Below are 15,867 nucleotides of genomic sequence, written 5' to 3' on the forward strand. Positions count from 1 at the left end.
TGTGTTTTCACTTTCAGATACATTTATATTTTTTTGTTTACTTTGTGACGTTACATTTTCTCTGATCCACCCTCACCCCTTCGTCACAAATCATCACATTATACCAGATCCCCATAGAGTGTGGCGTCATATATGGACGGTCCCTATGTACATAACTGTTACTATCTATAAATATATTCTATTATAGTGACTATACAATGTGGGTTTTATAACTTACCACTTTTTTAGTGAGTCGATCTCGCATTAAATAATATGTAAGTAGGCATACAAATTGTGTATAATATTATTCTCTCCCACTGACTGCATACTGACACGTTCCATAAAAGACGTATAATTAAATACATGAGATGAGAGTGCTACACGAGTATTCATTAGACTACATTTGACATTTTGTTTTAAGAAAATTACAATAATGTGCAGAACATGAAAAATTCGTATTCATTTTGAAATAATAGACTACACAACCTCCACAAGCAGGAATAAGCCCGGGTGCCAGCCCAAGAAATAAAAAAAAACGATCGAGAAAGCAATAATTAATATTCTTTATGTAGAGAATTCTCAATCTCGAGAAATGAAGGAGTCGAGATATTATCACATGTGTTATACCTACGTAGCTACCGCATCGTAAGAATATGCAAAGCATTGGGGGCCAACCGGACAAAGGGCTCTTAAATCTCAGTTCGATACCTAGTAGGTTTTAAATTTATATTTTATAATACCATTCATAAAACATAATATAGGTAAACATAAACCGCAAGGAAATCTGTTTTTAATTTTGTTTGTTATAATTAATATTGTTCTCGACGTTGTTTTCGGACGGATTTTTGGATTTATGAAAGGTAGAGCTAAAAATCTCTTGCTGTGATTATTGTAAGTTATTTTAACATTGAAGAAGGGGCCCTTGCATGCTTTTTACATAGGGGTCCAATATTTCTAGCTACGTGATACCTACTGACCGCCAACCACAGAATAGATAATAAAAAGATAATCTGAGTTCAATGAATAAAAAAAGACCGCGAATGCTTGCTAAAAAACGGCACCGATATGAAAAAAAATCTTTCGCTAATCAAATAATATTATGACGTTCAGTAAATCACTGTCCGACCTCTGTGGTTTAGTAAGTTTAGTATTATCTCATGTTGTTGTAAAAAATAAGAAATTAATTATTAATTATAAATAATATTTACTAATGTAGATAGGTACTTATAAAATAAAATAAATTTAATATTGTCGTGTATTTTTCATAGCTCATCTTTGTTTTGTCTCTTGTCCGGCGCGCAGTACGCATGCGCGAAGTTTTTGTCTCTCTCTTTGCCCTCTTCTCTTCGCGCTCATTTCGCTGTCAGATGTAATCCGGATGGTCGCCTCGCCTTTTTATAATATTTTGACAATTTAAATTCAGTTTACGAGAAACATTTTGTGATTGAATCTAGTTATCTAGTGTGTGAAGATAAATTTAACATGGATAGTGATTCGAAGTTTATAATCAGGAAGATCGTTATAGATCTCATATTACTAGCATTCGGTAAGTCGAGTGATTCTAATTGATGATAATTAAAAAAAATCTTTCATTTAATTAGGTAGGTATGTTGGTTAGTAAATTAAACAAATAAAATTCGCAGCATCGTATTAGGCCGTATTAAATTTCTAGTGGTGTTTCGGCTTGAAATTGGGTGTAAATTGATTTAACACGACAAACGCTTCATTCTTTTTCATCGCATCACAATTCGATTGACCTCTTGGCAGTTTTTTATAACTTTCTAATTTGAATCTTATAAGACTAAATTTAGACCATTGACATCTCTTTTCAAAGAGTATCTACCAAGCTATTTCAGCTAAATCCAAATAATTTTAATACATATCTGAAGTTTAATGTGAATGTTAGATAATCCATTCGTAAAGAAAATAAGAAAGATCTTTTCATTCAATGAATTAATTGTTTTGTTTTAATATGTAACCTAGGTCCTACTAACCTAGGTACCTATATTTTAGGCTGTACAATACCACAGACTATAATATTATTCTTAATTTAAATCGTAAAGAATTAAAAACACATGAATTCGATTTAGAATATTTTAGAATCAGAAATACACAATACCTACCTACCCATGTCTGCAAAACATTGTTTTATGGAAAAATAAATATTTAGCTAATTTATTGATAATTAAGTATACTAATGTGTATGTTATTTTTCTTAAATACCTATTATCTATTTTTTAGGCCGAAAATTAAAAGAAAAACGATAGTGAAGATTCTTGTTAAAACTTCCAAATTTAATAATACTTACTACACTTGTGGTTAGAATAATTATTATTAATGTGGTTAAGTAGATCTGTACACATACTAAACAAAATTAATATTAATTAGGTAGCTACCTGTCTGGGTGTTCCCACCACCCACGGTAATTATTTAAAAATAGTTTTTTTATTAGTAAAGTTATTTCTATTATTATGTGATACTTGAACATATGTGATATTTTTTCGCCTTAAATTTATAAAAAAAAAGAAAAATAATAATTATTTCGAATGAACTTATTGCTTCGCTTATTAATGTCATTGGCTTCGCCGGATTGATTAAAATAATTACGTGAAAACACAAGATCATAGACTAAAAATTATGAAGAAAATTCAGGGACCCCTTCATTCAGTAGTGATGCTGATTATAATAATGACACCCAGTTAGTGTTTCGTGCTTTTGGTTATGGTGTATGGTTCCCATCCAGACCACTGTTTAATTAATATTTGAATGCACGGGATCAAGGGTATGAAAATCTCCACACTATAGGCTTCATATTCTTTATTGTGGAGCAGTGATGACTTATTTTTCTTCATAGTCCTTTTCTGGAACTGTCGATCAGCTATATACATATACATCATCAGTTGCGAAGGGTCGAGGTAGGCTGTTAAAATTCAACATAAATAGTGTACACTAAACTTTGTCAGTCATATTCATTTGTTGTCATTGAACTAATAAATTGCAGATAGTGTTGCCTGTTGGTTAGTTTTTAAAATTCAATTAAACTCTGCGTAAGTTAAATGTGTTAATCTTGCCCATTTTTTGAATAATAAAATGCCTAATTCTTGTCAAATTTGGGATCACAGAGATTATCAATATAATTTTTTATCGTAAATATTTCACTATAAGAATGTCGACATAAATTATACTGATGGTTTTATAAATGCGTTTAAAAATTAATAAACGTAAAAAATCTTAATACCACTGCACATTTATGTACCGAAATATGACTATATTCTAAAACATTAGAGCGAGAGGTTTAAAAGAATACTATTTTATGTAATAAAAATACTTTATGTAGTCATCAAATGTTTAAAATAAATATAAAGGATAATAAGGCTTCAAAATTATATAAATAGATTATCTACAACGTTTAAGGAATGTCCAGGATCATGCTTTGAAAATAGAACAAAAGCTCCATTTTGACCTACGCTGAGCATGTCCCCCCTTAAGCATTGGCTTATAATATTGCAGGTCGTTCGAATTCTGGGTCTGGCAAATAGGTACACATATTATTATTTTTCAATTTGTGTTTGGAGTCGGAGTATTGACCTAATAGGCTGAGCAAGTGGCTAACATCCATTTCTCATTTAAAAAATCTGTTAATACCTATACAACCTCCACTCTATGGAGGCCCATAATATTATGATCCTCTCAGGTTCCAACGTGGTGAAGTAAGTCAGATTCATTGGGGCCAGGTTTTGGTAAAACAGTGTGCCCAAAGAACCACGCATTACTAATAACAGTTAGAGAAAATTCATTATTCTCTTGATGTTTAATTCCTGCAGTATCGAGGCATTAGTTCCATGATGTCTTCAGAAGTCTTTGCCAGTTTGACAGATTAATATTTAATATTTTTTTTTATCAAAAAATAATTCCTGAGATAGATGAAATGAAATTTTTGATAATTTTCTATAAAATCATAAAGGAGGTATGTAAAATAAACTAGGTTCCCTGACATAAATTTAAATTAAGAAAATCTGTCTCAAAATGATACCAGAAATTTGTAGCATGACAACAATGAGCATTTTGTGCTACCTACCAAAGGGGGCGTGTCAACATGCATACAGCCTTGCCTTGTAAAAATACAGTAATTACCACAAGACCGATTCTCCAAAATAGACCTTCATGCTGTACTTATTTTATCTTTTATATTAATTTAAAATTTTAAACCATAGGTTGGAGTCGTAGAAACTTTTTGTATTATGTTTGATTTGTTGAATTATTAACCATAAAGAAAATATATTTTGTATGTTGGCCTTTGGACTATTTTTCTTTCATTATTATGTATGTATGCTACCTATAAACGAACTTTTGTGATTTTTCATCTAATTGTTTAAAAAAAAAATTATGGTTATTCACAGATTGAAGTTTTACGGTTAATCTTGTAATTACCTGATTGAGTGAACCTTAAATTGTTTTTAAATACTTATGGTCTTTGCCAGATACCGACGATGACACTGTGAAGTTTGTACACATTACAATTTCTTGTATGTTTCAAAGGTTTTTCCAAATTACTAGAAATTACAAAAGACTATTGTCGAATGAATTTGTCACCCATGACTGTATTTATGCTGGTGTCTCAGATTACAGAATAGCTGGTGTACAGAGTTTATTATGATTCTTTTGTAAACAAACTTTTGTGATATTCAATAGTTGACAGAAAATATGACATAGTTAGAGAGGTGCCGAGTGAGAGAAAACGATTCAATATTCCTCTTGTAAGAGCAGTTGGAAATAATAATGGTAAAAATAATTACATTTACCCTATAGCATGTAATTCGTGCAATTTCAAGGTTGAGTTGTTCCACTATAGTTTATTTTTATTCCTTGTTTACCTAGTCCAATAGGCACTCTGCGCCACTGATATTGACAATAATAATATACTTAACTATCTTTCTAGTAGGTATATGATTTCTACATTTTACAGGTTGTTCACTATCTATAGATATTGATCTATCAATACTATTTTATCTCAATATTTAGCAATACAAATTATTATCAAGATTATTATTATAAGATTACGACGACCACACCTTTCATTTGATAAATACAGAGGACATTGCAAAAAAAAAAAAAGTGACTGCATTACTGGTGCATTTGAAGAGGACTTCACACTTCTACTATGATAGTCCATTATAATTTCAGATTAACCCAGTTAATTAAATTACAATAGTCATGACTCTATATTGTGCAGATAGTGTAAAAATTGTATTAAATTCATAGGGTTGGATTGTGTCCAGATAGTGTTAATCGCAAGGGATGTTTTGGACACGGTCGCGATAAACAAATTTCGCGAAGAACAGAAGATTTGAAAAACAAAACAATTTAAAATATGAACGCTAACCTAACCTAAAAAAAATTAATAACAAAGTAAACGTCATACATAAAATAAAAATAATGAGACTTATGAGATATGATTTTTCAGGAGAGAGAAAAAACCTTTGAAACATATTATGATGTTTTTGTAGGAATAACAATTTTTCAGACTTACACATCTTCTGACCTATGCCATCTTTTGTAAAATCGAAAAACAGGGATATCGTAAACACCCGCAAGATGCCATGGCATTCAAACGTAGATTTCTATAAAAATTTACATGTCTTTTTTGGAATCAACTCGTCAATTTAAAAAAGTACATTCATTTTGTTACGCTTTACGAAAAATAATCTACATGTTAGTTTATTCTGATTGGCCTGTCTGCATTTATTATGTAAAATTTGTCGATAACTGTCAAATAATCAATAACCACCTGTATTCTTAGTTGAGTAAAAACAAATAAGTATGACTGACAGAGTTTACTGTACACTATTATGTCGAATCTCCACAGCCTACCTGATATACATTACTGATTCCAAGAACGATATGATAATTAATCTTTTAAATATGTACATTAATGTACCTCATGAATCATATTATTTTTTTTTTAAATTAAGATTTGTCCATAAATAGTGGTTAAATATTTTCTATTGATTGTCTCACAAAGCTAGTACCTACCTACTGTGTTTGTTTCCACTGCAATCACAAACTGGTTTCAGTTTCCTAGATCCTATAAATAATATATAAAACTAGTTTTATCTTTTTAATTACAAATAAAATGCAATATACTTAATATTATACTATGTAATTCATCCATGTAATTAAATAACGATCTATACCTGTTTTATCCAGTTAGAGGTTAGGTGGATGCTATCAATATTTATTCAAGAAATACCTTGTATGTATACAAATAAATTTATCAGACATTAATTTTTTTATTGTGACATCCTTGTATTAATAATAATATTATAACCTAATGACTTCAGGATATCTTAATAAAAACAGCAAACAGTCGAGCTAGATTTCTTAGAGGGGGTTTGAAGTGTTTAAAATCTGAATTTACCACGTGGTCAGAAGATCAAATGATATTCACTTGTATTAATATATGTAGTAATAAATAGATAATAAATATGTAAAAACAATATTTTTAGAAAATATTAAGTAGGTACATCATCAGTGCAAAGTTATGAAGAGGCGATTTCTATGTATTGTTTATTAAAACAAAAAAAATACATTGTGTATTAAACACTATAAACACATTTTACAATACATTGTCAAAGGACAGACAGGGGAATCAACGTCCTATCCTGGTGTAAAATCAGTTATTTACATGTTTAGAAACAGCTCGTCTATCTCTTCAGCCATTATTTTGTTAGATAGCAGCCACTGTCGCTGCGACCGTCATCGAAAGCATCACTGGAAGCGCGCACCTCTATTGATATTTTTATGCGTTACGTGCCATATGTTTACCAAATGGCATATCCAAGAATCCTTGTTGCTTGCCAGTCTTCTTGCATCATTCCAGTATCCTACAGCTCCATCGTATTCATTCTGTGAATGGTATTTAGTGGCCTCCCTGGACGCCGGAATCCAAGTAGCTTTAAGAATAGGCAAGCCAGGTTGAAATTATATTAATTCATCAGCAGTATGTAGTCGAGCCAGGTCCAACATCACATCTTCACTCTCAGTGTGATGGGAAGCTGCATGGCCGCTCTCTTATCTCTTCGTTCCCTTTGCATACTTGGTATCCGCCGCAAACACCTATTCTCGAAGTTTAGTTTACAGTTGCTCTGTGGTACCTTGATTCGCTACCGTAAAGCAGCGCCGTAGGCGGCATTTGGTTTTAACTAAGTACAGTCGTGAGTCCCAGACATTCCGAATTGAGTTGAATGGTGCTCCAGCCCATTCGGATAGCGAGTTCTCTTTGCGTGGCATGTGGAGTCTACGATGATGTGCACCTCTACATATTTAAAGCAGTTTTCTATTATTCAGATGATTATTCCAAACATAATGCATTGATTACAAATCTTACTGGTAGTAACAATGCATATATTAAAAAACCTATGTATATATTATTTAGTCTTGAAAAAAATAATTTATATGAAAATCTAACTAAAAATTTGGAGGAATCCTGACGACATCTATGAATCAAATTCATAATGATTACCTTGATTTGAAGTACAAAAATGGTAAGCACATGTTGATGGAATTTGGAGATATTGTCAGTTATGTAAATATTAGAAATTATCCGCCAAAAGTAAACATCCCTGGCATGCAATAGATGTCTAAGTATTTGATTACCACTGGTCAAAGAATTTTGTGTGATGCTGTTCCAAGTTACGGTATAAATACATACATAATTGTGTTTTATTTCAATTAATATCATAACTATCAATTTCTGGTGGAAAGACCCTTACCCAAATTGACAGTTACCGCCTTTAAAGTGTTATCTTGTTTATTTAAAATTTTAGTCAATTCTATCAATTCAATTTATTGTACGCTTAAGTTAGTTCACCTGTTCAATAATAATTAATCGACTACACTCTTATCATTTCCTAACATCAAATCTACTCAAAATTTATATGGCAATGATATCTTACTCAAATAGTATAATATATAGGACGTGTAAGTATTTTATATTAACCTTTCTCTTACTGTGCTAATAAATACTATTAATTATTGTTTACTAGCAAGTTACATAAATTACAGTATTTTAAAATGCTGGTTTTGACAACACATACAGATTTATAATATGTTTTCATCATTATTTACTGTAATATTATGTTTAAAGTGTTAAAATAAATCTCAATTAAAAAAATCTTTTTATTATTTTTGAATAAGCCCAAATCGAATATTTTTTTTAATTTCTAATCTAATATTTTTATTGCCATCTCTTAATACTAACACAAACCAATATCTGTGATTGTTTATTGGTTTGCATCTATGATAATAGTTTTCGTCTATATCGATGATGAAGGAAAGTCATATAGATATCAATATATTGTATTACTCACTCGATGGTCGGAATGGCGCACTCGACAGCATGTACGATTGCTAATCGAAAGGTCTATTGATTGATTCCGCCTGCTGCCTTTGCTTTTTATTTCATTCTCTGAGTAAATCATGAAGGTTTTTCGTCATCGATCAGCGGGATTTATTTTCCCGAAAATAAAAAAGTATTCACAGCAATAACAGTTAAAATTTAATTTAGTTTAATTACTAGTAAAATATTTTAGAAGCTTTGTAATGTGACTTGTGCACTTGTGTCTAAGTGCCTCACTTGTATGACTGTATCCATAGTCGCATGGGACTATAATAGTGACCATAGTGATTAAATAAAGATTTTTTTAATAATACTGCCACGTTAGAGTTGTCATACTAATGGTGAACCTTGACATGTTAATTCTATTGTTTTCGCACAATTTATATTCAAATTATCGCAATCATACTGCGAATGATAAATGTAAATAAGTAGTTTTTTAAGGTTAAAATACATTATGATCACGTCACGTACGGTCACATGCTGGTAAGGTGGCAAATTTAGCAGTTTCGTCATTCCGTAGAATATTTTGAACCCAACCTGCAGATAATAGTGATAATAGATAATAACTTAATAGAAAATCCATAGAGAAACCACTAAAACAAAGAACACACGATTTTGACATGAGTCAAAAATGTGTAGGCATGTAGAAAATGATAAAAAACCTTCATTGAGTCATGCGGATGTCGATGTAGCACGGTACACGTGAGGTGACCTTATTGTTCTGGTGATTTCGGCAGATTTTGCTAACTGACAATGTTTGTTTAAAGGTTCAAAATGTGCTATGAGATGAAAGGATCAGTCTGATAACATTTTAAACACCAAGAAAACCACATTACACACTTTTTGTCCGTAGCGGCAGTTTACTGTGACAGCACATAACGTGATCGTAATATATTTGAACCTTTACTCTATTATGATTCAATAATCTTCTTTATAAAGCATGCTTTTTCTAAGCACCTTGTTCCTTTAATTATAATAGAGATATAAGTAGTATGTATGATTCATTTTCTACTGTAGTCTAGTTACTGACAAAATGGTCATGTCACTTGAAGCATGTGACTTTAAATTATCCAAGATCATTTATTTAATTTAGAGTATTTTTCAACTTCAATTTGATGACATATCATTTCTAAGAAGTGGAAATCACTTATCTTTTAATTCAATCTGCATACAGAAAATGTATGACAGTTGGTAACTTTTGATATTGTAAAACACCATTAATGGTCCAAAGGAATATAAATAAATACAAGCTGTATTTTTTAAACTAAGTGGTGAACACAAAAGATCCAAACTTTGAGGAAACAAAAATATTTCACCAGGACACCGAAGCTTCCTGGTGAGAGCCCAGTTCCTTAAGCACTGGACCACGAGGGCTGCCATTGCCATTCATGGAGACCACACCACTAGACTGCGAAAGTTATAACTTGAAGTGTCATGGCGCTGCGATATATTATGAAAGGATTGCCAGTATTTCTTTTTTCCCCATCTTCATATATCGAATATAATACTGAATACAATACCAGACGACAATGTTTTTCCAATTTGTCGGAATATTTTTAGTTATATGGTATCACTGAAATGTCAAAGAATATTTCGTCATTGATTCTGCAATACCTGCTATGTGCACATTTGGTCAGTTTTGAGTTATTTACATCGTTGGATAGGTTATTTTTTTCTCCATCCACCTATACTACTTGCTATGTGATTGGAATTACCAAAATATTCTAAATAAATAAAAACAAAAGCTGTCATATGTCGGTGTTGAATTTAGTGATGGTAATATCTGCTATGTGATATAAGTGTACATAGCAGTAATTAACTTAAGATCACCTTTATGACATTGATCACATGGCAGATATTACTAAATTAAATAACAGTTATGTGCAATTCAAACAAACATTGATATGACTCATCACATCACACATTTTAATGAGTCAAGTTAATACTTGTCAGTCACATGATAGTGATTATCCATTGATTTGTTGCATGGTGAGAATTATATTATTTCTTCTACTTACTATAATAAAATTATATAATTGTATTCAAGAATTAAAAGTGTTTGAAATTTAGTGGCTAAGGTTGAGGTAATTTTTACTATTTACTCTGTTAGGTGTAAAGTTATTGTAACATCAACATCAACATCAACATCAACATCAACATCAACATGGTTGAAAACACATTTTGCCATTATTTCATTTCATTTTATTTAAAAAGATTAGAGCCGCTATAATCTACATTAAGGTTTCATCCGAATTCAGGAAGTATATTAACAACCACCACCTCAATAGCCAATATTAAAATTTTACTTTCCTATGTTTACAATAATCAAAAGTGAAACGTTTTATCTGTTTTCATTCGTGTGTTCATTGTCATTTTAATTGTTTTTTTGACATGTAATTTTCATAACATTGTTTTTTAGAGATGTCATATCAAGGAAAAATATTCTTGAATTAGCACTACACAAAAAGTATCAAGAATCTGGGGGATCTTTAGATAATTTTACAGCTTCTGGCTCTGATACGAAGCTCCTTCAGATTTTTAATGAAGCTCCTCCATCGGATAATAGCGATGTTGGAGATATTATTTTAACTCCCGTAGATGGTCATAAAAATTTAAATGAATTCACAAATTCAAATGCAGATACCTTTGAATTTCTAGACTATATTACATTGCTACCCCCTGACGACGGACTTACTCATATTTTAAATGGAACATTCCGTTCAGGTGAACAACATAATATTATACACATAAATAATGATCCTTCTATGGTCGCCAATGAAAAATGTATCCGTGTCTTCAGATATTATATAACAAGCTGAGTTGTTGGAACCTTCGGTTAAAACTCTTCGAAAAAACACTCTTATAGGGCTGCAAAAAATGCTTCAAAAAAGAGTGCAAGTTCTGAAAAACTGGTATTGACAATGGATCTCCAAAGTGTACTTTTGTGCCCCAAAACAGATGCTTCTGCCATGTATTACAAGCAAAAACTCCAAGTTCATAACTTCATCATATATGAATTAAATAATAAAGAAGTGTTATTGTACGTATGGCATGAAGCAAATGGGGGTGTATCAAGTATGGATTACTTAGAAAATCTACCCCTAGCTATAAAGAAGTGGTACTTATATCTGATGGATGCAATAAGGTGTTAGCCAGTGCTCTTAGCGATACGGCTAAGAAAAAATCGATAACAATATTTATCAACATATTTTGGAAAAGGGTCACACTATGATGGAGGCCGACAGTGTTCATGCGACGCTGGATCGTTATTTCAAACCATCAATAAATTCACCATTGGATTACATAGCACGGATGAGATTAGCACGACAGAAGCAACAATATAAGGTGAAAGTACTAAATTTTGATTTTTTTTTCACAATATGATCAGTTACAAACAAACCTACATTACTCAGACCAAGCAAGAGAGCCGGAGACCCTACTGTCGATGATATTCGTCAATTAAAATATTAACCGAATGGTGATATCAACTATTGTTTGAGCTATTAATGTGAATGGTTACCTCTTTTGCAACGAAGAAAATCAGGCAATAATATTGTCTAAAAATGTATATCGAGGATATACCCATTTTTGCATCCAAATATCGTCACCTTCAAGAGCTGAAAAACGATAGGTCTTGAAAAGTATCATCACATTCCATGATAATTTGCAGTTTACGTCAAATTCCAAGAACTAATTAAAATATCATAGCAAAATATTATAAAAATAATTTTGATTGTCATGCTAGTATGTTCTTTATTTGATTCATTTTATTTTCTATAAACTTGATTATAAAATACTATGTATAATATTTTTTCATGGATGTTTGCATTTTACTAAAATTGATTATGAAAATTTGTTCACAACAAATACCTGTTATGTAATCAAAAAGATGCTGACAATATCTGTCATGTGCTAATAAAGAGAATAATCAAGGTTTATTGTTTATTTCCTTCCTTTTTAATGTTTTTTTTATTATTCAATCAATGTAAAACTATTAATGTCATCAAATTGTATAGTCAACTGACTTGAAACATATTTACCTATTTTTTAAAACAGTTTTTTTTGTCTCCTGAACAATTTGGTTTTGTGCTCATAGCAGGTATTGTAGAATCAACGACAATTTACTTGTCATTGCAGCGATTTTATGAATTCTTATACGTAGTAGGTTATAACACGACTTATAATCCTCCTGGTACCACTTTTCAACACTAATTTTGCATTGTTCTTCTTCGATGGCGCTACAGCTCAAGTTGAGCCCTGGCCTCCTCCACCGCCGTCCTCCAGCCGGTACGGTCCTCCGCACGTCTTTTCCAGTTCCTGATTTTTAGCAGCTGGTTGGGATCTTTTGTAACGTTATCACCCCATCGTGTGCGTGGCTTTCCCACTGGCCTTTTCCCCCCTGGGCCTCCTTCTTCTTCGGTATCCGTGACTCAGGCATGCGTTGAACATGGCCTGCCCAGTTTAACCTCTGGAGCTTTATGAAAGTGGAGAGTTTTGAGCTTGGTATATGCGGTAATATTTTGCATTATTAACACGTTTAAACAGTTTATACAAACAATAAATAACAAACGTCAAATGATTCCAAGGCGAGGGGAAAGAAGAGGAAATGGCTAGGGAGGATTGTAGTTCTCGAAACGGCCACGCTTCACATTTATATTATCTACATCTCATTTGTTTTTTAAATTTATTATATATATCTTGATTTGAAGATAAGTAGTATAATATTGTAAAACTATCATAATCAATAAAGATAATATCATACATTGTAAAATATGAATTGTCCATTTTATAAAACGTGGCTAGATAGAAAATGAATTGTAGGTTAAAAGCAAAACGGCGGCGTAAATTATGTCAATATATATAAGTTTAATATTTATATTTTATAAGTTACATGTCAAACTTAAATTTGATAATATTTACTTAGGGGACTAATGTAATCTAATACATTAATCGAATGACCTAATTTCAAAACGTCAATTGAATCAAGTCCACCTTTGTGTGCAGATGTCAATCTATTTCAAGTGTGGTTTGATATATGAGCAGCATCAATTTGAAAGTGGCACAAGTCAGCTCTTACCATAATCATCATTTAGAGGCATAGGAAATTTCACAGCGCCATTATATTTTCTATTTCATTGACAGATCTCGTCAACCTCCTAAGAAAACTTCTGAACATATTATTGAGTCGTTTCAATATCAGTTAGTTATATGTAATATTTGGATTATCAATGTTGTATAGTACAGTGGCAAAGAATCCTTATTAAACTTAAAGTCTTCATAAAAATTAATTTTATATTATATTAGTAACAGGAGGTTTGGATGGTAAATCGGTTACATGTAAATTGTACGTATTACATTTCACCGTAGCACAGTTCGCCGTGAGCTTTCTTATCGGAAAGAGATGACTGTATACTATACGGTCATCTCTGATGTTGGCAAAATTTATGAATTCAAGAATGAAAAACTAACTTAACCTAACAAAATAATCAGCTATTTTCAAAATTCCTGTAAACCGACAAGAACTGTGTTTTATTTAGACATGAATTTTATCTCAGTAGGTACTATACGACCCAAAGAGGTTGGACGATCTTTAATATATGGGAAACTGCATACGTACAAATTTCCGGACATGGCAAAATCAAGAGATGTCACGAAGAGTTGAGGATTTCGAGTTGTGACTGTATAGGCGCACCCTCAAAATTCATTGGACTGACCGTGTGATAAACACTGATGTTCTCAATTCAATGTAGTATCAAAACAGAAAACTGTAATACCACAGGCACGTTATGAAAGGATAAAAGTACAGTATTCCCCAACCATGGAAAGATTAACAGTGAGCATAGCAGAGGCCAACGTTGCATTTCATGGCTTATTAACCTTCGTGATTGGTATAGCTCCATCGAACTTATGTTGGCCGACCTCCGCTAGGGGATGGCACGATAAGATGAAGTAACGGACTAATGAAGGCATCGATATGTAATATAATGTAATAATAAATCATATATTTACTACCAATACTCACGTATTCAAAAGCTATAATAATCCGTATGTAAATTATCATGTTTTTGTATAGAATATCATGCCATCTACTGGAAAATTATCGTAGGAGATCAGCAAATTGCACTAAAATTTAAGTCTTCGAGCAAATAATTAAAAATTAGTTAATCTCAAAATCTACGCTGATAAATCATATTTAATTTTAGATATTTTAAAAGCAAACATATATTCTGCGTTAACATTAGTATTTACCTATTCGTCAGTAGTAATATATTATTGTTATCTTTTAAGCCGCCCCCGTAAGTAAGTCCAACAAGTAGCAACCTATTTTCCATAATTCACTATTCACCACTGTCACCTATCACACTAATAGGTGCTCTTCACCAGTACTTGACACCAACTTGGTCTTGGTTGGCTTGGTCCGATTAGTTATATGAAAAGTAAATAAAACATATTTACCTCAATCAAGAATTTTGCCATAATAAGCACTTGATTGAAGTCATTTGTAAGTGAACATTGTTTCCAAAAGATGCCATTGCGGTCTCTAATTTGTTGTAATCGGTTCAACCTTCATGTGAGACGCATGTTTAATATTTGTGTGGCCAATGACCTGAATACAGTTGCAATAAAGCAAATTTTATTGAGCGAGACTGAAGGCAATCTTACTTGACGAATTAACTGCCGTAATGGATGACAAATCTGATAATCTACGGTTATATTTAGTTACGTGCAACTACCATAAATGCGTAATATATACAGGTTCTGGCAGAAAGAATAATAGTTTTTAAAAGAGTCGAAAAATCTCTCCAATAATAATATTATTGGATAATATTATGTAAAATTGATTAGCGGAAGTTGGGCATAAATATATGTTAGATTAGGATTAGGATTTAGATATATGTTAGAGGGAATAGGTATATGTTATAGGATTAGGTTACATAGCTCGAAATACACAATATTGATGTTGAGTTGAACCAGAAAGTTGGAGCGGACCCTTTATTGAGTTGCTCCACTCCAGCTCTGCTTCAGGGTCTCCACCGCTCCGGGTAAAAAGTTTTAATAGGTATTACCTATATGTATACAATTGTTAAAAAACTTTAATAATGAGTAGTTATAAAATAAAGTTTATTATTCGCAGCACTCAAAATGGAAAATTTTACGAACCGGATCGCTCGACAATTTTCTGAAGATATTAACATAGCTATCAAATTATATGTGTATTTTATAAAAATAAGTGTGTTATATTATATGTTTTATCTAACTCTCTTCTTCCACCATGTCCGATTCTAATAGGATCATATGGGCCTCCACAGAGTAGAGGTTTGTATTAACAGATTTTGTTTTTATGAGAAATGGATGTCAGCCACTTGCTCAACCTATTAGGTCCATACCCTGACCCACACACATATTGAAAAACAATAATATGTGTACTTGCCAGACCCAGGATTCGAACATGGGACCCACGGCATGATAGTCCAACGCTTATGCCGCGC

The 15,867-nt window shown here is 32.0% G+C and overlaps 1 protein-coding gene across 2 annotated transcripts in view; it reads left to right on the forward strand.

Annotated features, from left to right (window-relative positions):
- The first annotated feature begins 1,332 nt into the window (after positions 1 to 1,332).
- The window catches only part of wun (wunen), a 44,406-nt gene continuing 29,871 nt past the window's right edge, over positions 1,333 to 15,867 (forward strand). For both annotated transcript variants that reach the window (XM_085943373.1, XM_085943374.1), the window contains exon 1: positions 1,333 to 1,525. In XM_085943373.1, the coding sequence (XP_085799499.1) occupies positions 1,462 to 1,525 (64 nt within the window). In that variant the 5' untranslated portion in view covers positions 1,333 to 1,461. The remainder of the gene's footprint in view (positions 1,526 to 15,867) is intronic.

This window comes from Rhyacophila brunnea, unplaced genomic scaffold (assembly GCF_057557595.1).
Source record: "Rhyacophila brunnea isolate RB1 unplaced genomic scaffold, BYU_Rbru_1.0 scaffold_16, whole genome shotgun sequence".
In the NCBI taxonomy this organism is placed as follows: Eukaryota; Metazoa; Arthropoda; class Insecta; order Trichoptera; family Rhyacophilidae; genus Rhyacophila; species Rhyacophila brunnea.